This window comes from Scleropages formosus, chromosome 11 (assembly GCF_900964775.1).
Source record: "Scleropages formosus chromosome 11, fSclFor1.1, whole genome shotgun sequence".
NCBI lineage: Eukaryota > Metazoa > Chordata > Actinopteri > Osteoglossiformes > Osteoglossidae > Scleropages > Scleropages formosus.
The window spans coordinates 15,919,920-15,945,834 of record NC_041816.1 but is presented as its reverse complement, the minus strand read 5'-3'; the positions used below and the strand labels follow the sequence as shown (position 1 = coordinate 15,945,834).

The following is a 25,915-nucleotide window of genomic DNA, read 5'->3' as shown; positions in this document are numbered from 1 at the left end:
TAATACGAACGTATATTTTAAGGAGCGATTGTTACAAATGAATGATGTCAGAACTTATTTTATGAACAAAGTCCATACAATGTGCATGATAACGAAACAAAAAATGCTTTACTGAACTTTTTGAAAATTTGTTCTCTATTATATATACATTAGTAGTCACCGGTTACTGTTTTCTTGACGAGAAGCTCTGAGAAACACGAAAGGTATTTATTCGGGCAAATCTATTTTTCCGGTTTCAGAAAGTACAAAAATTAAAACGAAAACACAAGCTCGGTCGATTTCAGCAGATGGCTGCTCAGTTTCGTTTGCAGCTCTTCAGCTTTTCCTTTTGTTAAGCAAAGTCTGGACAGCACCAGCGAGCCTTGCAGATGTCCCTCAGCAGATTATGGTCATTTATTAATATCAAAATTGTCCTGCCCTGTCAGGGAAAGAAATAACTTTTCCAAGGATCCTTTAATGACAAAAAAGAAAAAAAGACAAGACAGTTACTGCCGGGAGTGTGGTCTGTGCATAAGATTGAGGGGGATCTCGAGGCTATCACAGATACACGCTCTCACCATATTGCCCACCCCCCGGTTTCGGTCCACGCCTCCTGCACGCTTTCAGTTATGCCAGGTAGAGTCTTTTTAGCATGGACGTCACACTCCTACTCCTGACTTATGAGGATGCCATCAGCAAGGAGGTGCGATTCATCACGGCGGCCTGTTCCTCCCATACCGTTTTCACATTTGTAATGTGGTCCGCAGAGGAGGAAGCCTGTCAGAACTTTGTTCTTGGAACCAGTGAGCGAGGTAGGTCACCAGGAAGCACCGGCTCCTGGCCCACTTTTAGTCTTTCAGGATGCCTTTAAGTTTCTTCAGGTTCAATGGCCCCAAGAGAAGACAAACTGCATTCAACCAACATGCAGTTCAATCATTACGAAAAAACAGTAAATAACTGATCCAGGTGACTTTTTTAGATTCTGCTGGGAGATAAGTGCTTTACATTTATTGCAAAGATCATGATGGGCTATGCTTTATACAGTAAAGTAGATGAAAAATGTATTTAGTGCTTATCAAAACTTTTATAATATTATTTATTTATTTTTTTTAAAAAGAATATTGACTCTGATTTAGAAAACCAGCACAACAACATCACACATCAAAATAATTCGGTGTTAATTAGTCAGCAAGAAAATAAGAAGATGCTTAAAGATGATCTGGAATATGGCATATTGTTAAGATTGGGACATGGCATCTGTGCCTTGTGTACACAGGATGGAAAGACTTCATTGCGTGCTAAAGAACATACAGTAATAGAAGGGTGTCACTTGAGCTAAAACAGAGGATGCCCTTATTACCTTAACATACACTGACACCTTTGAAATGTCCTCAAATTTTTTACAAAATTAAATTCCAACAGAATTTCAAAATATATTTCAGTAGATGTATAGATGATCTGCATTTATGTATTTAGTTTAACTTCTGGTTTTTGGATTAAAAAAATAAAACGGCCAACATAAAACCCTAAAATTACAAGAGAAATATGATGACAAAATACCATGAATGAATGAAAGACAGAATTTTTGAGGTAGCCAAGCACTGAGCACTGGGTGCTAATTCCGTACCAACGCTGATGTTGAAAAGGCTTGCAGAAAATCACCTTAAAACTTCAGAAAAATGAGAGGAATCTGGATTCCAGCAGAAAAAAAAGTGTTGTTCTCTGGGGCACTATAAAAGACCATAACTCAAGAAGTCCTAAGTGCAACATTTTGATGCAATCATGTCAAAAAAGCAATGCTTCAGCCTAAGCTGCCCTCAAGTTTCTCATCCAAAGCCAGACAGAATGAACATGAGCGAAAGACAGGAGTTCTACAACACAGGAGTGTGGGCTTCCTCTACATGTTTCGTACACGTCTGGCTGCTCTTTAAACAAAGAGTGCGAGCACAAGCTCGGGCACAACTTTATTCTTCAGGTTTCCCCCATATTTGATTTAAAATTTTGAAGTATTTAGGCTACGGTTTTAATGACTATCACCGGGTGAGAAATGAACTTGATCTTTCGCGTGAACTAACCTCCAGACAAGCTCCACCTCATTAGGGAAGCTGTCACTTAATCATCGCGGACACCAATTTAGCAAGGTGTTAATTATGGGCAAAGGCGTTTTCCACCAAGGCAACACACGGATGAAAAAAGACCGGCGTTGCTCTCGCTTCTTTCTCCGAGCCGCCCTTTGATGTCGCCGAGGCGAGCGGATCCACCCGCCCATTATCTGTCGAATCTTCGGCACGGCTTTCTCAACAAAAGGCCGGCCCGCGCTTCCTCTTTTTCTCGTACGCTCTTGTTTGCGAGCCTGGCTCGGCGACACTTAAAACCGTGGCTCACGCTCACGGCCGCCTTCCCCGACGGGGACGCACCTGGCCTCTCCTGGCTACCGCACGCCGTATTGTTGCGCGGAATTGTAAAGTCATCGGATGTGGGTAATTAATAACTACGCACACGCACATTAGCAGACTTGCATTGATCGTCTGAAAATGGTTCATCACGCTGTAATCGTGCAGCATGGCTAGAAATAAGTAAGCAAATTCTACGGGAGGATGGGGGCATCTTCTCTGTGACATGGATAATTAAGTTCTCTGTGTGCCTGTGCCCTTACAGGAGTGACTCATGCTCTGTGTGTCTAAACATCATCTCGGTGGCCTCACCTCCTGCTCCGTGTAATTGATTTATGGGCTGGGTAATCAGCCTGCTAGCACCACAGACACTGCCTGTCTCCCAAATGTCAGCCGGGTTAACAAAGCACACAATCTATTTCATGGGCCCGGTTTCTCTTTAATAGTCGCCTGTCACCGAGCCATTTGTCACCGGCGCTCTGACTTTGACTATCATCCCCAAATCATCTTTCTTCTACAGCGATCGCAGAAAGGAAGGAGGCTGTTTTTGAATTATTCTGTCACTGCAATTCCTTCGCACATTCTTACAAATAGAGGTCCTCGCTGGCACTTGGGTAGCCCCGCGACGTGGAAATTTTTATCAATTTGAGAAGGAACATAACGTGACACGGTTTGATTCTGAAGAACAATTCTGTATCGTTCAGTTAAAAACGGTCTTTCCTTCACGTTTGTTCCCATTCAGGTCGCAGTTCCCATAAGCAAATTCAGCGGCCGCTTACTTCCAGGTAGCGAAGGCAAAGCTGTGGTTTGCACGCATGTGCGTCTACTATAAATGAGTCTGTGTGTACCGACGTGTCCAATAAGAGGAACTAATTTCAGTCTTCTGACCGGTGGCATCTGCCATACTTTGAATTAAAACACACAGTCTGAAGCCACTTGTCCCGAGGGGGGTCGAGGTGAACCGGAGCCTAACCCGGCAACAGAGGGGGCAGGGCTGGAGGGGGAGGGGACCCCCACCCGGGGACCCACCCGGGACCGGGATGCCAGTCCATCGCAAGGCACCCCAAGCAGGACTCGAACCCCAGACCCACCGGAGAGAGAGAGGTACCCGGCCAAACCCACTGCACCACCGCACCCCCCTTGAATTCAACACTACATCGGAAATCCGGCTCAGCGGACTTCATGAAATATTGTTACTCCAAAATAATTTAGACATTAAGTTCAACATGATAATTATACTGTTTAAATTCAAATGTGACTTGATTTAATTGATTACTGCCGTTTTGACTTTTATACTTATTGTCATTTAAATCTTACAACGCTTTTGATGAGAAACTATTATACTGCCAGAGATACGGCAATTAGATATGTAAACGACCTTTATCCCTGCAGGCCTGTTTTAGTTGGAGATAAGGCTGGTTTGAGGGAGAGAAGAGTGCAGCACAGAGCCACCCAAGCAGGCATGTGAGCAGGAGCAAGCTGAACCCACATGAGGGCTCTCCTGGAAGAGGAAGTTAATGGTGGCGCAAGGACATTTCGTTACGATACGCACGTGAAACTTTCCCGGCCAACCGATATGCACATCACTTCTGAAGATGCGCGCTGACCTCCGCTTTCTGTCAAGCTAGATGAATCAATGTGCCCGCTCAGACGCCGAATCAACATCTCGGCCCACGTCTGACCGGCCCGCAGGATGGGAGAGCGACGAGGCACGGAGAGCGACGGCACCGTCGCAAGGCCGACCCCGGTCCGGCAGACTAAGGGCCCCACCCTCCGGCGGCCTGCCCGGGCTCTGCCTCCTCAGCGGGCGCCGCCCGTCTTACTGGGTGCGGGGTTGTGGGTAGGGGTGGTGGGAGGCAAATCTACTGGAACAGATTGGTCCATTTTCAGCAACCTCATCAGTGCATTGTGTCCTTGTCAAATGTCACATGCTCTTATTTCCCTGTGTGACAACACTTCACAACAATGGCTCCTTCTCCGCCGGTAGGACACAAAGGGACAGAGCGCAGAAATGCTGATGCGGGCCTCTCCCCGCTCCGGCTCCGGCCCTCACAAAGCTCGAGCCGCGCCGCGACGAGGGGGCCACAAAGGGCAGCCGCTCAGCCCCTCGGATCCTCATTCCGAAGACCGGCGGGTGTAACTCAGGGTGCTGGGAATTGTCTAACGCTAAAATTCAAAATCTGAAGGCATTTTTGAAAAACCACTCTTTTTTTTTTTTTTTTTTTTGCCCCAGAGAACTAAAGAGAGGCAAGTACAGTTTTACAAACATGACAGGACAAACATTGTCCCAGAAAAAAAATGAGGAACTGACAATTTGTCTAAGAAAAAAGTTGGAGAAAAAGGTGGCCCGATTTATCCCAAATATGCTAAATAGATGTCTCTTCCTCGTTTTCTTATGTTATTCCTTTCTGCCACTCACTTTTGATATTACATTGACCTATTTTACCCAGAATAACATTTACCGGGGATTAAATGAAGGGGGTAACAAAAAACAAGAGCGTTCCTTTCATGCACCACACAAAGGCTAAAGATGACACAACTTATTACTGCTAGATCTGAACGTGGCCATTTCAAGATGCTATTACACGGTGAGGCACGTGACTGTCAGTTTCCGCCTCATATGATATTCATCAGTGTTGCCATTCTGAGCATTCAAACGATCTATTAGCTCTAACATTCATTACAACTCTTTAAAACCTCAGCAGGATGGCAGAAAAACACCAGCAGAGATATGCACAATTATACTTTGATGTATCGTTTTACTACCCTGCTGTATTCTTTACACACTTGAAATTTCAATGGAGTCTCCTGAGCAGAATGAGTTACAATTCACAGTAAGGAAAGTAGCTTATGTTCTTTCACAGCATCCAGTTACTCTTCTTGGCACAATAGGGCGGCACCATCCATAGACACCCACGCTGATTTCATTGTTGGGCTGTAACTGTACGTTCTTCACGTTTATGAGAAAAGTGTACTCGTGGCACAACTTAGAAAAGCAAAACAAGCAAACCGACTGCGCGAGTAATTTTTTAATTTACTAATTACGTTGGAGTACTCTACCAAATACAGATGGATTAATAAATTCCGCTTACTTACTTGTTACTGTTTAGTGAGCTGCAATAGAGACATTGTCGTTTCAAAATTTCCAGCATTGTTAATCTGACTAAATCAGTAAGTAGGTCAGATTACCAAAACATGTTTCATCACCGCTCTCCCGTAACAATATAACCCAACAAATAATTAGAAGTAGTTTAATCTGAGGATTGAATTTTCAGCTGGGCATTACTAAGAGGGATTTGTTAATTAATGAATGAATCCTGTCACTATTTCTCTGAGATATTCTCACCGTGTTTGCGCAAAGCTTTAAAAAAAAAAAAAAAAAAAAGGAAATAATTTTTCACCATATGCACGTTTCTAAAAACATGATACTGCATTGCTTACATACAACTGCTGCTAGACATTATATTGGCACCCCTAAGATTTTTATAAGTTGGTATATTCCGTGGGAAAGCTCCAGCATTTGAACACAATCCAAATTAAATTTGCTGCATTGATTTAAAAAAGTCTGTTTGTGTGTCAAATAAAACATCTGTTTGAACTATTTACCTTACCAGTTGAAATATCACAGTGACACATCTGAACCAGTTTATTCTCAATTTTACCTTCCTATTAGCATAATACAAAACAATTCTGTGTTGCAAAACAACTGACTGGACACACTTTCTGCAAAGTTCTTATGGAATGGATGTAACGTTATGAATGATACTTCCATCATGGTGTAACAAAATACATACATACACACAGAGAAACCACTTGTCCCAAGCGGGGTCGCAGCATGCTCGAGCCAAACCCAGCAACACAAGGCTCAAGGCTGGAGGGGAATGGGACACACCCAGGACAGGACGCCAGTCCATTGCAAGGCACCCCAAACAGGACTCGAACCCCAGGCCAACCAGAGAGGAGGACCTGGCCAAACCTGCTGCGCCACCGCCTCCCCCTTGTAACAAAATATATATTACAAAATATAAGTCATTGCGACTGTGGATAAAATATTAACATGCATGTATTCACATTCATAAATAGTATAACTTCATAAGGGATTCTTAGAAATGCCTTGTGATATGAGATCTCAGAATAAATTAACACTAATTGCGTGTTGGGTTATGTTACAGATAAAGGTGCCACAAAATTATGCTTACATGACATAAAATGAGTAAATGATTTTCATTGTTTTCTCAAATGATTTTGTATTTTTTTTTTTCCCTAAATTTGTTATTCTCCCTTTCTCTCTTTAAAAGGAAAGTCACATAAGAAGATTAAGTTCAGGTAATCATCCACCGAATCTTTCATCAGACAGACTAGCAGGTCTGTTTGTATTTTTAATCATGGTTTTACACTTTACCATGTGGTCTGTACTTGAATATTGAAGAATGAAAGTGCTGCATCAGCCTGGTGATGAAAGATAAGAGGTAACATGGTCTTCGATCACGTATACACAGCACCTAGAATACACGGTGAGAAAAAATGCACAACATCCCTTGTAAGTGAGGTCAAGGGTGAAAAATGTTATTTTCCTCTGAGAAAATTTAGCCTTTAAGTTACTGCTTTATTAACACATACGGTACAAAGAGTCCTGCGAGACATTGTAATTTAAAGAAAAATTTTAAAGGACCCAGTATTTGTTACATTTGCTATGTCAAATAATTGAGAAAACAAGGATGTTAAGGTGTAACTTTGAAACAGCTGAAATGAAAAATAATTTTTTTTTAAATAATTCTTTGCCGAGTATTTTAATTCTGAAAATATAAAGTCATTGAAGCAAGAATGAATACGGGATCTCTTCTAGGGCTGTTGCTTCCACAGCTAAAGAAACCGCTTGTTGTGCTGCAATGTTCTAGATACCCATTGCTGATAAAAGGACCATCTTTAGTTACCAGCAGAAAACAGACCTCAAGTGCATGGCTGAACTCCAGATAAAACATCTTGTTATGCTTCGCCGTGTGCATTACACCTATTGTCCGTCGGTTTTTATATACATGTTATCATTACCATAAATCTTGTCTCCTTGCAATAATGTTCAATGAGGAGGAAGGTCAAAGTGTTTACCCATTCTTTTACAGAATACCTCATAGCTGTTTACTCTGACCGAGCAGCTTGTTGTAAAACACAGCTGCAATAGTGCAGCTGTTGTTCGTCTTTCAACCAGAGACCAATGTGTGGAGCGTGGTGAGGAGAGCGGAGTAACGGTGTAAGAGTGCGCTCGCCAACAGCTCCGTCTCCCCGCAGCGTACAAAGGTGGGCCTTTGCGTCTGCCTCCTACCTCAACTCCCATCACAAGGCGCCACAATGAAGCTGCCCCCTCTACAACTGAAGTGCAAGCGAAGATGGTGCGACGTCCATTATGTCTAGATTCACCGTCATGTCGGCACTCGGTGCTAGTGTCGCTGTGGTGGAATTATTACCCTGGGTTGCTGGCCGACATGTTTGTTTAGGGGTTTGGTGGACGGGGACGTCCGGAGAGACTTAGAAAATATTAAGCTGTATTTGACCTTTTCGAATTTCCTCCAAAACACATCTTTTAGCCTGCAACCCAAGCGTTCCCCGTATAGATTATACTTTAATCAGGTCATCAAGAAGTTCAAGGTTTGCTTTGATTTTTTTTCTCTTTTTTTTTTTTTTAAAAAATACAGTAGTTGCATTTTCTTCCATGTTCAAATTTAAATAAAAGAGCATAGGTTTCTCCAAGGGCTTTGAACCCAAGCTCGTAAAACTTGCACTTTGATTTCGGCTCTTCTGACTTCCCATATGTATGGCGTCTAACCTGGTCCAATTATGACGGCAGAAGGAAGCACACCAGCAGTGGAGTGAGGTAGGTGGAGAGGGCTGCGCGGAGGCAAAGACGTGGCTTCAACCATCGTTAGCACAATAAAACTTCTTCAGCTCAAAGTTTCAATGAGTATCAGGATGATGAGTAACTGGCCATCATCACAACGGCAGTGTCTACTGGAAAGCAGTAAGGACTGCATAATCGTTGTACACTGTTCCGTATAAATTAAAGGGTTTAGAGGCACAAAGACCTGAGGAAAAAAAAAGACGTCAGCAAATTCTGTGCACTGCATTTACAGTGAGCTTATAGCAGTGCTCATAGCTAGAAACGATGTAGTGGAAGGAGAGAGTAGGTAGCCACACACAGATTACTCAGAAAGACAAGAGCAACCGTTAAAAAACCTATTGAATATTCTCACATCTGCAAAATATTTGCTCTCAGTTAATGGACATTTTGCTGGGAATATGGAATTTCCTTCTATCTGTCTGTGCTAAAGCAGAACAAAATAGTCCTCAGAGAAGCAATTCCAGCCATATGTAGCGTCGTCCTCCAAATCTCGCATCTTGCAGCGCAACCGCCCCATTTTTCGGCACTGTCTCATTAGACAGTACTTTACACGGTACGGAAACCTCTACGAAAATCCGGTTGGCACCATTAGAATCCAGTGCAAGACTTAATTTGTCAGCAAACTGAACTCCCCTGTTCAGTAAAATTGGCATTTCTTTCCAAGGAAATAATTTGTTGAAGCTACAATCCAGCGTGGGCCATAAAGGCACATCGCAAACACATCTGAATGTATGTCACAATAAGCCCCATTTGGACACAATTTGTTGCTCGGACTCGGCTGTTGCTGTACGGCGACTGCCGGTTGGAGCCTGCAAATAGGATAAACTCCTCCTGGGGAACCTTCAGACTGCCTCAACGTTATACGGGCCTCTGTTGCAGTTTCAATCACACTGAAGCTTTAAGACAGGAGAAAAATATATTCCTAATGGAGATTTGATAGGAAGTGTGCAGAGGCACATTGCATGTAATTCATTTCCATTTGTGTTGAAATATCTGGCAATACATACTCTGATATGTCACAAAATAGCTCCAAAATGCAATTATGTTATACAGTATATACTGCGTGTGTGTATATATATATATATATTATATATTTTTTGTTTTTTTCCTCCTAATCATTTCAGAAACAAACACTCTTAGAGTGTCCTCTAGGTATACAAATATAAAAATAAACCACATCCTTTTTGTGATCTACACATGCAACAAAGGAAAATGCAAAAAACAAAAAAAATACTGATATAACAGGATCACAAAGCCAGAAATCAATATCTGATTATCTGATTTCACCTCTGCTGTAGATCACAATTCAGCTGTGCCTCCTCATTAGAAAAATGTGAAAAACAAAGGGAAATAATTAAAAAGCATACTTTTGCAAGAAACATTCAGTCACCGACACGTTATTCTGTGGATTGTTTTGTGAGATTAGGAAGGTTATGATGGTTTAGAAAAGGAGAGTGAAAAGTTGACTCACTGCTATTGGGCATCATAACAGATCAGGGGAATCTGACTTATAAAACACAGAAAATGGCTTAAGCCATCATAATATTTTAACATTTATTTTTCTGAGTATTTACATGTTTAGTTACATGTTAATGTACTGCATGTACATGTGTCTCATGCGCACATATGTATTTCTACTGAATTCTGCTGTAATCAAAGTGAATGTCCCTTCCCCCTCCAGCCTTGCGCCCCGTGTTGCCAAGTTTGGCTCCGGTTCGCCGCAACCCCGCTTGCGACAAGTGGTTATAGGCATTGCGTGCGTGCGTACGTGCGTGCGGTCTATTTTTCCATTGAAGAGTTCTTTTTACAGGTATTCTCTTGACGAGCTGATCTTCAGCAATGAATTGCGTGAGGGTAAGTATTTACAGTATTTTCACATCAAATCGTTATCGTACGCCAGTTCCTTGAAGATCAATTTCGGTGAAGTGCATTACAGTGCGAAACACTGAAATATCGAAAACTGAAAATGCAGAGAATTATTGTCCACAACTGTGCTATCATGCTGCCAAAAGGTACAGTTTCTGCAAACCTCATAGCGTGGGCCCATCTGACTGCAGCTCTAGACCGTACAGTAGATAACAGCTAACAGTGCAGATAAGTCTCACGATGAACAACTGAACCATTTTCGACGCTCTATGACCACTTCCTCTAAATAACAAATGACCCACCCTTAAGGCAATGTAAGCAATAAGTCTGAGGAATAGAACAGCGGCAAGAAAGAATCAAGGAGTTTAACTAAAACACAGTTTTTGATTCATAGCAAGCAAAAAAGAAGAGACTGAATGGGGAAAATGGTGGGATTTTTCACAAACTGAAATACAAACCATCTACCCTCCTACCACGCAGGTCGCACCAAGAGCGGAATTTTTGTCCATCGGACAAGTCAACATGTAACATATCCGAAAGTCATTTTTACACTTCAGAATAATTTCATATGAATTACAATATAATAGGAATGCACTGAGACAGTGATTGTAGCACTATCCACTCTAAGTAAAAAATAGACAAGGTGTTCATACTCACAAGTGTGTGTCTTCTTTGTCACTGAAATACCTGAAAAAAGGAGAGAACCGTTAAAAAAACTTTTCAAAACCATTATAATGTGATGTTACAGCCGAGATTTGGATGACGGCTTCCGATGAAACACCTGGAATGTGAGACAAATATAAAAATACGCAGGTAAATAAATAAATGCACAAATAAATTGTGGACAATCTCCTTGCACAGTAGGAACCCAGAGGAACCTGCAGGCTGGCAGGTCCCAGGGCATACAGTGACACACAGGTCCGCCGTGTCTGGGCAAGGTCACCGGGCGCGAAAGGCAGGCCGAGCAGCCCGTCCACACCCCGCACGCCAAACGAGACGTGGCAGCCAGGACAGAGCCGTGTGGCCGCCCTCGCGGATGGGGGACTACCTCATGGATATTCACGGAAAACACGTCTGGGCTGCAAATGAGATGCGCCTACCATGTAGCTCCTCTATCCTGCGGCTGCGCGTGTACCGTTTGGGTACGACTTTGTTAAGCCCTTGACCTCACCTGACTCAGCCTACCGTAAAGCCACAAGCTCTGCGTCCCTCCACTGAACCTCTGTCCGTTTTACATTTGGCGGCACTTAGCCATGGCTCACGCCTTCCCTTCAGTGCCACCTCATGTGGAGCTCCGAACTGGACGTGTCTGTCTTCTCAACATGTACAGTGTGGGTTTGTTCTCTGTGAGGCCCGACCTGATGAAAGAAAGGCCCCGAGAAAAGCCGAATCGCTCCTCGGACAGCCGAGAACACCCACGCGATGAACTGCGAAGAGCGAACTCACATGTCTGGTCCTTCACGGGGAAATAACAGCTCATTTCTCTACAGCATCTACTTATAAGAACAACACATGGTCACAACTCGGTTCAGCCTTGTGAAGCTGCTTTACTTTAGTCTTGGACGCTCTGCCAACTTCTGACAGTCTGCCACGTAATGCAAGGAAATGAATGAGGGGAAAAAAGGCTCTCCTCCCAGCATAGCAGGCAACAGCTTAAGAAGAGCAGTGCATGCTGGGCGTGAGGTGCACGCGCAAGGCGGCAGTGCCACGTCGGACATGGACGAAGAAGTCGAGCGCGTACAAAGCGCTGCGCTGCGTGAAGGTAGTGTGGATGTCACGTTCACGCCCACAACCCAATTGACAGCACCTGACTCCAGTTCCTGACTAACCCCTCACCCTTTAAAAGACCCTCCTCAGCGCCGATACCTTTGCGGAATCTCGTCAGGAATAACCGCCCCTTCCTCGTGACGTCTCGTTCACACATCTCTAGTTCACTGTTCACGTTCTCCGGTTATCGACCACTCGCTTTGCTTCCCAACCACGTCTACGGATCCTCGTTCCAACGCCGATCGTTGCTGGACCGACCCTTCGCTTTGTCCCCTTACCAGGCCCATGGATCTTCGCTCTTACCCCGACCGCCACTCGACCGACCCTTCGCCTCGTCCCCTGACCACGCCCATGGATCCTTGCTCTGACCCCGACCGACCGACCCTTCACCTGTCCCCAACGCCGAGACCTTGCCTGATCCCTTGACTTCAGACGAACGACTCTGCACTTGGGTCCAGCCGTCCCGCTCCCTCGGTTCCGCGCGACAGTGGAACAGCATCCACCTATGTTCTCTTTGATAACAATAATAATGAGCGCGACCACACAGAAACATCCCATTCATCCCTCGACGGAGTCTTCCTTCCACTCAACCCAGCTGAAGTGTACCAACTGAAACGGCCGAAATGTAGACGGTCGCAAATTAATTTGCTCGTTGCCTGTTTGAAGGTACGTGGGAAACGTGCGACGCTTTAACATTCTGCTTTGGAATCTGTCTTGAGCCGAGCCCCTCCGGAGACTGATTAAAGCTCGGGGAAGTCACATGGAGAGATGATACACTCAGCCCTGGCACGTTCGCACAGCTCACATCCAGTCTGTCGCAAACTAGGACTTTTCAGCGCGCCACCCTTCAGCATCCCGATAACGTAGCTCGCCGGAAAGTAATTGGTACCCGCTCTGAGTTCGCTCCCTGCCTACCCTTATTCCTGGAGCCCACCCTGTCCTCCCCTTTGCCCCCTGCTGCGCCTCGCTCCTGTCGAGTCACTCCTATCAACCATCTGGCTCCTTCCCCCCCCATCCAGCAAGACTGCAACAGTCATTCTGTCAATGTCACTCGGAGATATGAAAACTAATCTTAACAAAAAATTTACTTGCTAGGAAATCATTACTGTCAGCTGTGATATAGGCCCACTAAGAATAAATGGCCTGTTGCTAGAAGAGGGACGGAGGAGGGGTGGGCGGTCAGGGACCCAGCTTCCTCCTCTGCGTGTCTTTCAGGGTTCAGGGATTGGAGGGGCAGGAGCCTGGAAACCGGTGGGCGGGTCCGTTTCCGCGCCGGGGCGGGGGCATCTCGGCCCAGGCGCTGACACCGGCATTGTCTGCCAGGTTACGTCTGCTGCGCTGTCCGTCACAAGCAGGGGAGGAGTTCAAAGTTCAATGTGGAGGTGACTCTACCCTTGACGGATGGGAGATCTAGCAGTTGCCCTGTCCTGGTGAGGACAAGGTTGCGTTTTTGGTTCTGCTTGGTGAATATCCCATTATTCGGCTTGCTTTTTTGCTTCTTTAATGTCCCCTTGCTTCAAGCGAATGCTGCTAACAGGGTGACTCACGGAGGCCTAAAGATCCTTTTCACATATGATCCTAAATCCATAGGAGAGCACATGCTGTTTTAAATGTAAAACGTGATTGCTGTCTGTACCCAGTACTCCAGCCATGCTGTGTGCCAGTCTCACCACTTTGATTGCTCTCGCTCTGTCTGTCTCTGTGTGTGTGTGTGTGTGTCTCTGCACTCTTTTCCTGTGTATGACTGCCATGTGATCGCCGCTGTCACGACTGACCCAAACTGACCTGCTCCTTTAGTTTCCAAACGTTATTTAGCCATTTCAAGAAAATAACACAAGTCAGTTTCATTTCGTGTTAATTTATGACGACCTTTCTAAATATGTCTGTATGTGTATGGATTTGTCAGACCAAACCACAGATCTTATGGATGCTGCTGAAAATCAGCACGTTAAGTTTTGTTCATATTAAGGTTGGCTATCGCTGGGTTTTCTAATTAGCCGTTTGTTCCAAATTTCTTTGTATTTTGTCCGTTTCCATCCAGTTAATAATCTCGTGTCCACAGGCAGAGTCCTTCACTTACACAGCGATGCTCAACAGGTCCTGCTACCCGTTTCTTGTGTGAATCACTTCACATCACTCTGGGTGCTGTGCTTTACACAGAATCGTCACTGATGTCAGATAAATATTTCCTTTAGGAGTTAACAGAAAGTACATCAGTGGTGCAGCTCCCCGGATAAAAGACGCAGCCTACACATTGCTGACCATTGACATTTCTTCATTTAGGAACAAAGTTATGGCACATGGATATGGAACCTTCAATATTGAGAGCAGTGCTATTAAAAATGAGGAACAGCTTGTGGCACTGGAAAAAAACACACCATTTTGCCGATGCTCACTCCGGCTTTCTCCGTCTTCTTGTTAGAAGCAGCTTGTGTTTTAATGGAAAGGGTGAGGGAGGACCAAGAGAGGCACATTTCTGTCGCATTTCAAACCGCAGGGGGCAAACATGTTTTGAATATGCCTCTTAAAATCGCGTGTGTTGACTCAGGCGGACCACCACAAACACCGGGAGTGGAGCACGGGAGGCGGGGGAGGGGGGGGGGGGGGGCCCGGACAGCCAGGCCGCAAAGTGGTCAGAAGCTGCCATTTAACTGACAGAGAAGAAATTAAGTCTGAGCCTCGTGCCAGGCTGTAAGTCATAATTTCGGGATCCTTAACTCTGACAGCGAATGATTATCATAAATGGCATTGTCACCTTCCCTCCGAGACGGCGGCTCTCGGGGTCCGCGCGCCGTGACATTCAAAGTTACAGTCTCCTTCGTATAATGGAGCTGTCCTCTCAGCGCACTAATGGGAGCGATTCATTTAACCTGCGCCAGATACACACAGCCAAGGAACTTCCTAATGTGAGGCGAATCCTGGGGGGAAATCAATCCCCCCCGGCTGGCCCGTCTTGCCACTTGATTCATTGACTGCTGCTCCTCACTTATCCTCATTCACTGCTCAGTCTGTGGAGACGAAGGGGACCGGAGGGTGGGGTGGGGTGGGGTGGGGGGCGGTGGTGAGGGGGGCTTCCGCCGGCTGCACGCAAGGACACGACAGACAAAGGTGGGCCTCGGTGCCGAAGCGCGCCCCGTTCCGGGTGCGAAGCGCACACCTGCTAACGCCATTATTGCTGTTCCCGGGGCAGGTTCATCGACCGTGAATTGTAATCAGGAAACCAACTGTTAGAATATATGACTTCTGGACAGTGACTAAAGGGATTTTACCTCCCTCCCCCCACCTTCTACTAGTCCATCCTCTACCAATAACGCCTGGTCCCGTGCAGGGTCGTCGTGCTCTGGAGCCTATCCCCGAAGCACAGGATCGCGTGCACGTGCACCCTGGACAGGATCTAAGTCCGTTACCGGGAAATCCATTACAGGGTAATCACACGTACGCACGCAAAAGGAAAATATGAGTCACAAATTCACTTGAAGCACATGTCTTTAGACTGTGGGAGGAAACCAGAGCACCCGGAGGAAACCCACGGGAATATGAGGAAAACATTCAAACTCTGCACACACGTCCCAGATTTGAACTCCTGTCGAAACCCGCAGCCTGGAGCGCTACCCGTCGTGCCACTGTGCCACCCCCTCTTCCTTTTCATCGTATATGAATGTGTGAGTAGCGTACTAGTTCGGTACACAGTGCGGTGGTTAGGGCAATTATCTTACAATCTAAAGGTTACCAAATTGAAGTCGTGCTCCAGTTGTGGTACCTGCCTTGAAGGTACTTACCCTGAATTACTACAGATGCTTTACCACAGTATTACATACTGAATTACTACAGTAAAAACATCCTGCTGTACAAATGGGCAAGCCGGTGTAAGGAGCTCAGTCTCCAAGCCTCTCATCAGAAGTGTCCTTGTCAAAGGCCTCAGCTAAATAACTAATATCATTTGAGCCTTTAAAACACTTCTTTGTGTTTTCCGTGTGTTAGGAGTTAGGAGTGTGTTTTCCGTGTGTTGTTGGGGTTTAAAAATCCCAGAACGCTTGCTCGATACAACTATTTGAAAACATGCAAAGCCAGTTCGGCGCAATAGTGCCGCAAGTGGCGTTTCGCTAGCAACGCGGTGCCGAACGCTTTCTCGCACCACGAAAGGCTGCTCACCGGCAGGTAACTGCATGTCATTGATTTGTCGCTAGATGCTGAGTAAAGCGCTCAAATTCGGCTAATTAGACCTGGTTCAATGAGAAAACAAATGGAGGAGAACACTTCATTGAAGGCTAACAATCACTCATGTAGACTTGAAAGGAAATATTTATGCATGGCTAATTAAACAAGCTGGAAAAAGGAAAATAATGCACCATCCATACCTGACACTGTAAGCAATGCAAATAAGCTTTCCCTTTCATCTCTCCCAACCTTCATTTCGGATAGCAACTCCTTTGTCAGTCAACACTGCTTGCCATTATCTTCACTTTCATAAAGGTTGAACACAATTCAGTTGTCTAACTAAACTGAACAGTTGCAACAAAAGAAAGAGAACTAGTTTAAAATCAGTTTTTTCTCGGCACTGTGGGGTCTTGACAACTGCAGGAATGCATCCTGATGTAACAATGCCTCTGAGGATGCAAAAAAGCTAAAACCTAAACATCGTTGTAAACAGGCTGAGCTTCCCAAGCGGGATTCGTTCAGGTTTGCGATCCACACGGCCCCTCTTTCCAGGCGCGAGTCGGGCGCGGGATCCATCGCCCCGCAGTCGGACAGTGCAGCGACCCGTCTTCCAACTTCACATCCAAACTTATTCGAACAAACTTCTCGACTCCCGTGACACAATTAGCCCGATATAAACTAGAAACACAAAAATGTAATGATTAAAAAAATAATCGTTCTAATCAGCTACCCCCTAATTTCTGAAACACTTAACTAATCCATGGAGAGGCCATCTCTCCAGGGATGTTTAAGAGAAAAATGACTTCTTAATCTCTAGGCAGTGTTATTTCTGGTCATTTTTAATTGGTTTTACTTGTATCTACCACTTAGAAGCTCAACAAGTTACTCATTGTATCCTTTTATCGCCATAGAACGTTCTGTAAATAGAGAGGAAGTTATAGTACAGTATTTTTAGTATAGTATGAATATCTGCCTTTCTGCAGTACAAACTCAGATGCGAGGCAGGGCTCGCGATGCTCGGCTCCAAAGACATCATCCAGCAGCTGCAGTCATAAGGTCATCGATCCGGAAGAAGAAGACATAATGGCACGTCTTTGCCCCAACAAAGAGAACGTTGAGCAGAGATGGAGGCTGCAGACTGTCCTCCTGGTGAACGTGTGTTTTACTCCCCAGCTCCATTACTCCGAGTTACTCCGAGTTACTCTTCACCCCTGGACCGGTAGCTCATGAATTATGCAGTGCAGCAGATGAAGTGAGAAAGCCCACCAAGAGGTGCAGGAACAGCAGGCGTTGCTGGGGAAGCAGCAGAACTCGGCGGTCCGGTTTTAATTGTCCCACCGGGAACTGTGTGATTGGCATTATTGTTATCGATAAGATGCCGCACCAGACGCTCCCTCGTTCGCGCGCTTGTGCCGTTTCTCCGAGAGCGCAATAACTCTAATTGTACGCTGTAAACATTGCGGTTGGTTCCCCACATTAAAATTATTAGAACTGTCGGCGAGTGCAAAAATGAAATCTATCACCGGCGCATGTTGTCGAGTGACTGGAAAGAAAGCGTTATCAATTAGGGTTATAATTCAAAAGCAGCAATGAATAACAAAACGGATTATTTTTTATTCTGCTCGAGCTCCTGAGTAACTCGGCGGAGTCACTGGCGTTTCGCCAGCGGCGGCAGAACGACAGGCGCAAGGAAGCCTTTTCTGCCGAACGGTGGGCAGCATCTATTCCCTCCTAGACATCGAGTTGTGCCTTGCATGACCGATTTGTAAGAAGTCAGTCTTGCTGCTCTCCTTGATGTGATTAGGAAACGGCGAGACAAACTGCGGTAAATATTGTTTGCGGAGCCAACGGAGGGCTTGCGGCCAAGAGACGCGGTTTACCTTGAGCGCAGAGAGGTAGCGTGGACAGTCGTAGGAGCGAAATTGAGCCGTTCATCTTCTATAAACGTACGCCTCCCAGGACTGTCATGTTCACTACTGAACTGAACTTGGGAAAGGAAACCAGAGGTTTTGCCAGTAAATCCCCGAGCAACGGGTTATGGCCCGGGGTTCAACGAAAGAATGTGTTTTCTTCCTCTCCTTGAGAAGCTCCTTCGACGGCGCTCACATTTATAAATTGACAAACACAGCAACGGAATATACGGAACTTTAGAGGGCCGCGTGTCCGCAAGCCGGTCGTTTCGTCGGCGCGGTTCCAGGAGCAGGCCGGGGGGGGACGCGCTCCGCCTCGAGCGGGGTTCGAGAGGCGCGGAAGGGAGGGGAGACCGTCAATGACCCAGCGTACGCCGGAAGCGGACGGTAGGTCGCAGACCCGTAGCGTCTCGTGAGCGACGCCGAAAGAGACGGGCGCTCCGCCGTGCTGCAGGTAACAGCTCTCTTCACAGCCACACCACAGCAGAAACTTTAAATCACAGCTCTTGGACTCTGCTGCCGCTGCACACGTGAATGTGGGCATTTAACATTTTCAACATTTCTGTCATTTTGAAAGCTAAGTAAAAGAGTACACCGACTGCGGTAAACACTAACGCAAAGACACAACAGATGTGTATGATAGGGGTATGCGGAAACTTTTCTGAAATGCCTACATGCCTTTCATTATTTTCAGGAAAATGATATCTCGGCCATTTCAAACTAAACGCGATGAGAAGCGAACGTGGCGTTCGAGTTTAAACGCACTCGTTTCCAAGCGTACGAGCAGTTATATCATGTTTGTTATTAGTATTACACATAGTTCCCTGTAATTGCCTCACATATCTTACAAAAATTTAAAAAAAAGAGAAAAAAAAAAGAAAACTTTGTCATTTCCATGGCAGTCAGCTTGCTAATCAAAGCCATATTATACAAGGAGCGTTCTATTCTTGGCAGGTGTCTGGACCTAAGCGTTAGTCCCATACGGTTCCATCATACAGATCGACAAAGGCAGACATCTCACTTCTTTGTATTTGAACCAATTCTTTCATGTCTGCTATCACTCATGCGTCTAAAAGATGCGCGAAAGCACTTGCAAACCTTTCAAAAAAAAAAAAACCACAATAGAAAAGTCACAGAGCGAATGATTAAACAATTCCGCCAGTCTGCATCATCCAAACAAAGCCAGCGTGATGACTTCTTGCACGGGCCAAATCAAATGTGGCGACTGGCGACGGCTGTGTGTGAGCTCAGTGACCACCGAAAATCCAGCTCCGTCAACTCATTTCTTGCTCTCGTACCGAGCACACGCTGTTGGCGCTGCAAGCCGAAACACCGGTGTTCTCCTTCCCTCGCGCGTGAACACGCACAGCAACACGCAAACGTATTTATATTTTCTGGACACGTTAAGTGACCTTCTCACGACTGAACGCAAAGCAGACGTGTTTGCGTGCCCTCACAGATACGCTGTCGACGTGCGGGCTGAACTCGGTCCGTGTAGGACACCGCGTCTCATGTGAAAGACCGGAACGCAGCGCTCATATGGCATCTCAAGGTCCCGACGAGAAGACCTCAAGTGATCCCTTCCTATCGCTCATCTTGATGAGAAGCAGGCAGGGTAACAAGTCTGCCAATTAATTAGGCACACGATGCACATTTTTTCCAAAAACTGGAACTGTGGAATTGCTGAAGAAAGCAGATACGGGGTGGTTTCCCTTAGTTTTCTGTTGGTAGATCTCAAACTGCATTCGAGCAACAGCATAAGGTTCGGCGCGCTCCTTTTTGCTCTTGGACACTGCCACGGTGAAGTCCAGGTAGCAGTATATACTGGTCAACTGAACAAACTGGGGCCTGAATAGAGCAATCCCTCTTATAGATTCAACCAAATCTCTTACACTGACATTTATTCACCATTTCTCCTGGAAACCGGGGCTTTGAACTGTTGGAGGAAAGAAGAGCACCTGGAGGAAACCCGCATGAACACGTGAAGGACGTACAAACCCCACACAGGCTCAAACCCGCGTCCAAACCTAGAGCTGCCTTGACCGTGCCTTCCATTTATCCCGAAAAAATGCAAAACGTGCCAGAAGCCAGCAAACCAAACAAAGAAACAGACATTTATTTTAACTTGGTGTTGACATCGTCGTGTGGATGAGGATCCAACGCGGGCTAGCCAAGCAGAGAGTATAAAAAGTCCATCCAAGCACGTGGACGAGAGACCGAGAACGGCCAGTCACACGCGCGTTCGGGACATGTGCACGACCGTCAGGAGCGGTGGCGTGAACCCGCCAAGGGCTCCCATGCACCGCCGCTGGCGGCTGGGCTGAGAACGCAAATCATCTTTTCCCTCATACCATACTCTGCGTTAGAACACAGGAAGGAAACGGCAGCTTTTCACTTTTCGCATACGTGTGTGACGGATCGGCAGCTAGCGGGAGATCTGATAAAAGATGAAATAATTCACAAAGTGCAGAAACTCGCAGCACGTGACGCGGGCGTCGGACACGGAGAGAAAGCAGGCCGGGCGCGGGCGCGCGGCAGGAAGATCGTATCGAGCCGCTCATTGAAGGGCGGAAAAATTTACTGCCTTCAGACGAGATGAAATGCGGTGTGTTTATTTATTTATTTGTCCTATTGACTCCTGAGTAACACAACACCCACAGGGCTTTCCATCTGAATAGTCCGCCAGGGAGAATCTTTCCATGCTTTCAGTTCAGCTGGCTTGGGAGAGAATTCAATGCCCTATCCTCTTTTACATTTAAGTCAGCTTTACTGGAGGGAGCTTTGCTCTCACACACACACACACACACACACACACACACACACACACACACACAGAGCCTGCATTCCTGTTTAATGTTACGCAAGCAGTCGTACAGAAACAACCTATTAATACTAGTCGTTTCGCGGATGACTATGCTGTCCAGGAACATAAAGCAATTAAATTGCAATAATGGGCGACAGGATGTGTTGTTACTGCGCTGCGTTTCCAGTAACAGTCCAAATATACAGCCGCCGGCTTCCTCCGCGAGCTCACGCAAGAGGAAGCAGGAAGTCGAGATACAGTAACAGTCGGAGACAGGGCAGGTTACTGAGAGGACACGAACTCACCAGTGCACCCGTACCGGTGGGGCTCGACTGCGTCATCCTCAGCTCTCCTTAGTCCTCCGCGGTTCACCTTCGTTCGCTTTTGTCCACGCGGTTTGGTATTTGTTGGTCGTTTCTGCGCGTAGCCGTTTAAACGTGTGCCGGGAGAACGGCGGGACCGAACGGAAGAAGCAGCGCTTCGGTAATGGTGCGTTAGTCACATAGGCCTCTGCCTATTGTGAAATGTGCTTCTGTTCACCTAGATTTGTACACTGCTTTGGAAAAATACATTTGCCCAAATGCATAAATGTAAATGCAGGCTCACGCACGCACGCACGAAGACTCCGAGTAAAACAAACCGTTCTACCTACAGTCTCTGCTCTCGGTCCAAGAAACGTTTACAATCAATAGAAGTTTAATGGTGCTCCCTCGGCAATATTGGCAGAAATTAATCACTGAGTGATGTGTTTCAAATTCGGAAATTAATAGCTTGGTGTCATCTTTGGGTAGAAACCCTCTTCCCCAGTGGTACAATGCTAATTAGGTTGTGGCACCGCTGGCGGATGGTGAACGGCGGCTCTCGCGGCGCTTCACATGAGTGCCTTCGCCGATTGCTCTTCTCGCAAGTCCATGTAAACAACAGTTCTGACAATTTATTCAAGACCTTTACATGTCAAGTACATTTTGTATTGGCCTAAAACACTTTGTTGAGTTTTCTATCCAAATATTGGCTGTTTAAAAATTGATGGCAAAACTCACTAAAGGCTTTTCTATCCACCATGTGTGTTAAGCACACAATTTAGGCTTATGTTCATTACATGGACAGCGTTGCATTGGTTTTTCAATGGTCACAGTGGTAAACAAGACCTTTCAGTGGAGATTAAGAGGCTTGACCTTCGTGATGGCCTTTTGGGCCACTTTCCCCAGTGTACAGGGGTTCTGAACACCCTTGAACCTGAATTCTTAGAGGTTCAGAACCTCTGGCTTACCGCAACTGGAAAATAGCTACAATATGAAAACTGAGCGGAGCTGCAAGCATCATTTCTACATCTTCATATGCATTGTATATCTGCACACCCATTTCACCACGTACATTAAACCAGCTGTGCCTACACAGCTCGTGTAGCCATAAGATGTGTAACAGCAAAGAATTTCAACGCATCTTTGTTCGCTCGTACGACAGTTGTTCTTCCAACAACCGTAAGTAACGCGCCGCTGTTGACGGAGGGACGCTTCAGTGTGACATTCAACCCAAGAGCGATCGAAATAGCCATTGCTTCAAGCATTTTTGTTTCGTCATGCGCTTCTCCAAAATAAGCGCTACGGCACCGAGTCAAACAATGTTCAATGCCATTCAGGACAAGGACGATAAGAAGCGAACTAAAGATCCTTCTAAATTTATACATTTATGATATATATACACAAATACATCACACACACGACCAGTACTTTTCAGAAAGCAGCACACCTTTGCTCATATAAAAGGGTTCAGTCTGAACTGAAACTATAGGGATATGCCATACCTTTGGAGCAATAAAAGACAGTAATAGCTTTGCAAAACAGCAATAATTAATGTCAAAGTCTATACGAATTCCATTAGGTGCAAGCAGCTGTCATAAACATCTTAATTAATTTAAAAAGCAAGTAACTGGGGAATTATGGCTCCGTAAAAATCTGCTTCCTTCCACCACTTCACGGCACTGGAACAGATCGGGCTGTTAAATTTTTAAACATGCCTTTCATGTTCTCTAGAGCACTAAAAAGCCTTTGAACAGTCAGCTTGTTAGGAGATTCACCTAGCAGCCTCATACCTTCAGGTTGTCCCACTGATCCTTTACTACAGCCATGGGAGGTCCTCTTTCACATCAGTGCCTCGGCGCTCACAGGTTAGGACCTTCACGCCGACTACCAGCCTCTGCCGCTCATTCATTCGTTCATTAACTCATTCTTATTTTACTTACTTCTATTCTGACTCCGCTGAAACGATCTTTGAATCGTTTTCACCTTTTTTGTTCTGAATCGGGGAACGGAATCGCTCATGCTTTTTTGTGGCTGTTTACAGAGGCCCGGTTTAGAGAGCAGAGTGTTGTAGAAGGAAGATGAAAATGTGCTTTAAATTCACACACGCCTGAGTGTCACACAAGGATACGCCATATGTAAAGTATCATGAAAACGGCAATTAAAAAATGAGCTGTGTTGCTATTTACTCAGATTCTGGCACCTCACCGAGGTCTGCTGACTAGCGTTAGGCATGGGCTGCGTTCGTCGTTCCTTTTATTTTCGTGTCGCGATACGGCATGCAACGAGAATCAGGGCAACACACACAAAAAAACAAAAACAACAGCTGCTACAAGTTGCATAATAGCGGTGTCTCCAGGGAGCATCTACTGTGGTTTTCTTGGACAGAACACGAATACGGCAAATTCCACCGTTGCTTTTCATTAATGGCTAAAAACGGACAGACCTCAGTTGGAGAGGAAGAAAGCAAGGACACTCTGCAGAGAAGTCTGACAGTTTGTGTTTTATATGTTCCTAGATTAACCTAAGAAGGGCACAGGAAGTTCAGCAATGCGACACAGCAGCTTAAAACACTGTGCAGTGGGAGCAGTTTTTTTTTTTTTTTTTTTTTTTTTAGCTTTAAGATGGGCTGAAATGGAAAGCGGACATCGGAGAGGTCCCTCCGCAGGCTTGCAGCTCTTTGAGTGAACTTCAGGAAGCCTGGTATGCGACCAGGGTTTGCGTCTCCGGGGTAGCGCGGGGGGACGCGAGGTCACGGCTCGCTCCAGAGCGCCCCGGCGGACTTCCGCCAGCGGTGACAGTTGGGTGCCAGTCTTCGCGCTGCCTGGCACTGAGCAAATGAGGCACACCTGTGGAATGGCAACCCCGCGTGCGATCTCCCTTCATCTCCTGCGCCGTGTCCTTGTAACATAATATCCTAACACTTACGCTCTTAATACCCATCCTCGGTGTCCTTTCTATTTGTATCCTGCTCTCTGCACACTTGCCAAGAGATCTGCTACAAGAGAGCTGGAGTGTGCTCGGTTAGCATCGGTCTGAAGCCCTTTCCTCTTCGCTCTGTTCGGGGTTATGTAACCCTCGTCTGTGTGACAGCCCTCAACGCTAAAGCTCTCACAGACTGATGATCAAAGTCAGCAGTCAATCCACATAACACTGTGCTCATCTGATGCTTCCAAAGTCCTAACCTTGCAGGTCAGGACTTTAATTCTTCCAAAGACCTTAAAGATAGATCAGAGAGCAACGCTAGTGTGCCTGAGCACCACCCCGGTGTGTATGGGTGCGTGTTTGTGTGTGTGTGTGCCCACAAAGTGGAGTTTCTCACGTTAAAAGTGAACTTGCGTGTTGGCAGGGGGCAGCACGGCGGTGCTGGTGCATCGCAGACTGGGCTGCGCGTTTAGGCATAAGTTGGAATCCGGCTCGGTCCGCGTAGCGTTTGAGTGGGTTTAATCTGGGTGTTCCAGTGTCCTCTCATGCTCCAGACACATGGGTTTCAGGTGAATTGGTAACGCTAAACTGCCCGGAGAGTATGTGTAAGACTAACTGACAAAGTGTGTGTCCCGCAGTACACTGCTGGCTTGTCCAGGGTGTATCCCGCTTCATGCCCTGTGCTTCTGGGGTAGGCCCTAGATCAGTGCAACCTTGCACTGGATTAGCAGTAACAGAAAATGAGAAAAAAAAAGTGTATTATTATTATTACATTGACACTTCTGCTTATTGTGATTTACAGCAGCACAGGCTGTGCGCGTCAAAGCCGAGAGCACACAACATAGCACCCGCTCCTAGACCCCACCGACCCCACTGAAGTCCTGGGTGTGTTTAACTGTGTCCCTGTTGAACAATTACAGATTAATCTCCTCTGCCCTGAACATGTGATAATCACTGGCATCCACCCTCTTTCTTGGCAGGTCAGGTCAGATGTTGATGAGAAAGGAAATGATCTATGCGTGGAACAATTGGAACAGTAATTCAGCAGAGAAATTCATTTATATATTGTAAAAGTCGAGCAAGAAATTTAATGGCTTGTGATTTGTGTGTGTTTTTGTAATGACTGTACAGGGATGTCTTTTGGACACAAATGACGATTTATGATAATGACTTAGCAACACAAAGAGAAAAAAAAACGTGGTCCCCTGACTGATTGTCGCGGCAGGGAAGCGGCGGCGCGAGCTCGCACACTTCGCTCCAATGCTGTAGTCAGGGAGACGCGTGCTATCCGTGTCCTCTTCGGCGGAAAATATTTAGCGAGATGCTGTCAAAACAAATCGCATTCAGCCATGCAGCACAGTGACACACTGACCTAAAACCGAACGGACAACTTTGGCCGTTTTGAAAAATGTATTGATTTATGTAACGGGAGAGATCCTGAGGAGGCCCCGTCGTCACCGCCGCAAGAGCGCCTTTGCTCTTTAATTACTCTCCCCGAGCGGGACGAGCGCCATCGATCGCTCCGTATCCTTCACCGGCACGTCACGCCGTAACTTCACGCGGGAGCCGACGAGCCGGAAAGTGGAGGAGAACAGGAAGAAGTCCTGCCCGGGCGGGGACGCTGCAGTCGTGGAAAACTTGCCACACGGAACCCACATGTTGACACCTCCCACGAGGACAAGCGCAGGCGCGCATCGGATTCAAAAGCAGCAGCAAAAAAGAAAGAGAGAAAGAAAAAAAAAACAGATGGAGGGGAAGGATGTTTCTTGTGTGTCAACAGCCAACTGTAGAGGAGAAATGGGTTCCGCGTGCGGTCGATCTGCGAGCCGGCCTACGATCGACTCGCCCAGCAGAGAGTTTCGCTCTGATTAGACGCCGCAGCTGCGGGAGGCAATCAGACTCGGCTGGTCACGGGGGTTCTT

At 46.1% G+C, this 25,915-nt stretch overlaps 1 protein-coding gene across 1 annotated transcript in view; it reads right to left on the bottom strand.

Moving 5' to 3' along the window:
- The window catches only part of roraa (RAR-related orphan receptor A, paralog a), a 211,474-nt gene that overhangs the window by 52,571 nt on the left and 132,988 nt on the right, over positions 1–25,915 (bottom strand). Inside the window, exon 2 of the mRNA XM_029256184.1 lies at positions 10,789–10,818. Coding sequence (XP_029112017.1) covers positions 10,789–10,818 — 30 coding nt within the window. The remainder of the gene's footprint in view (positions 1–10,788; positions 10,819–25,915) is intronic.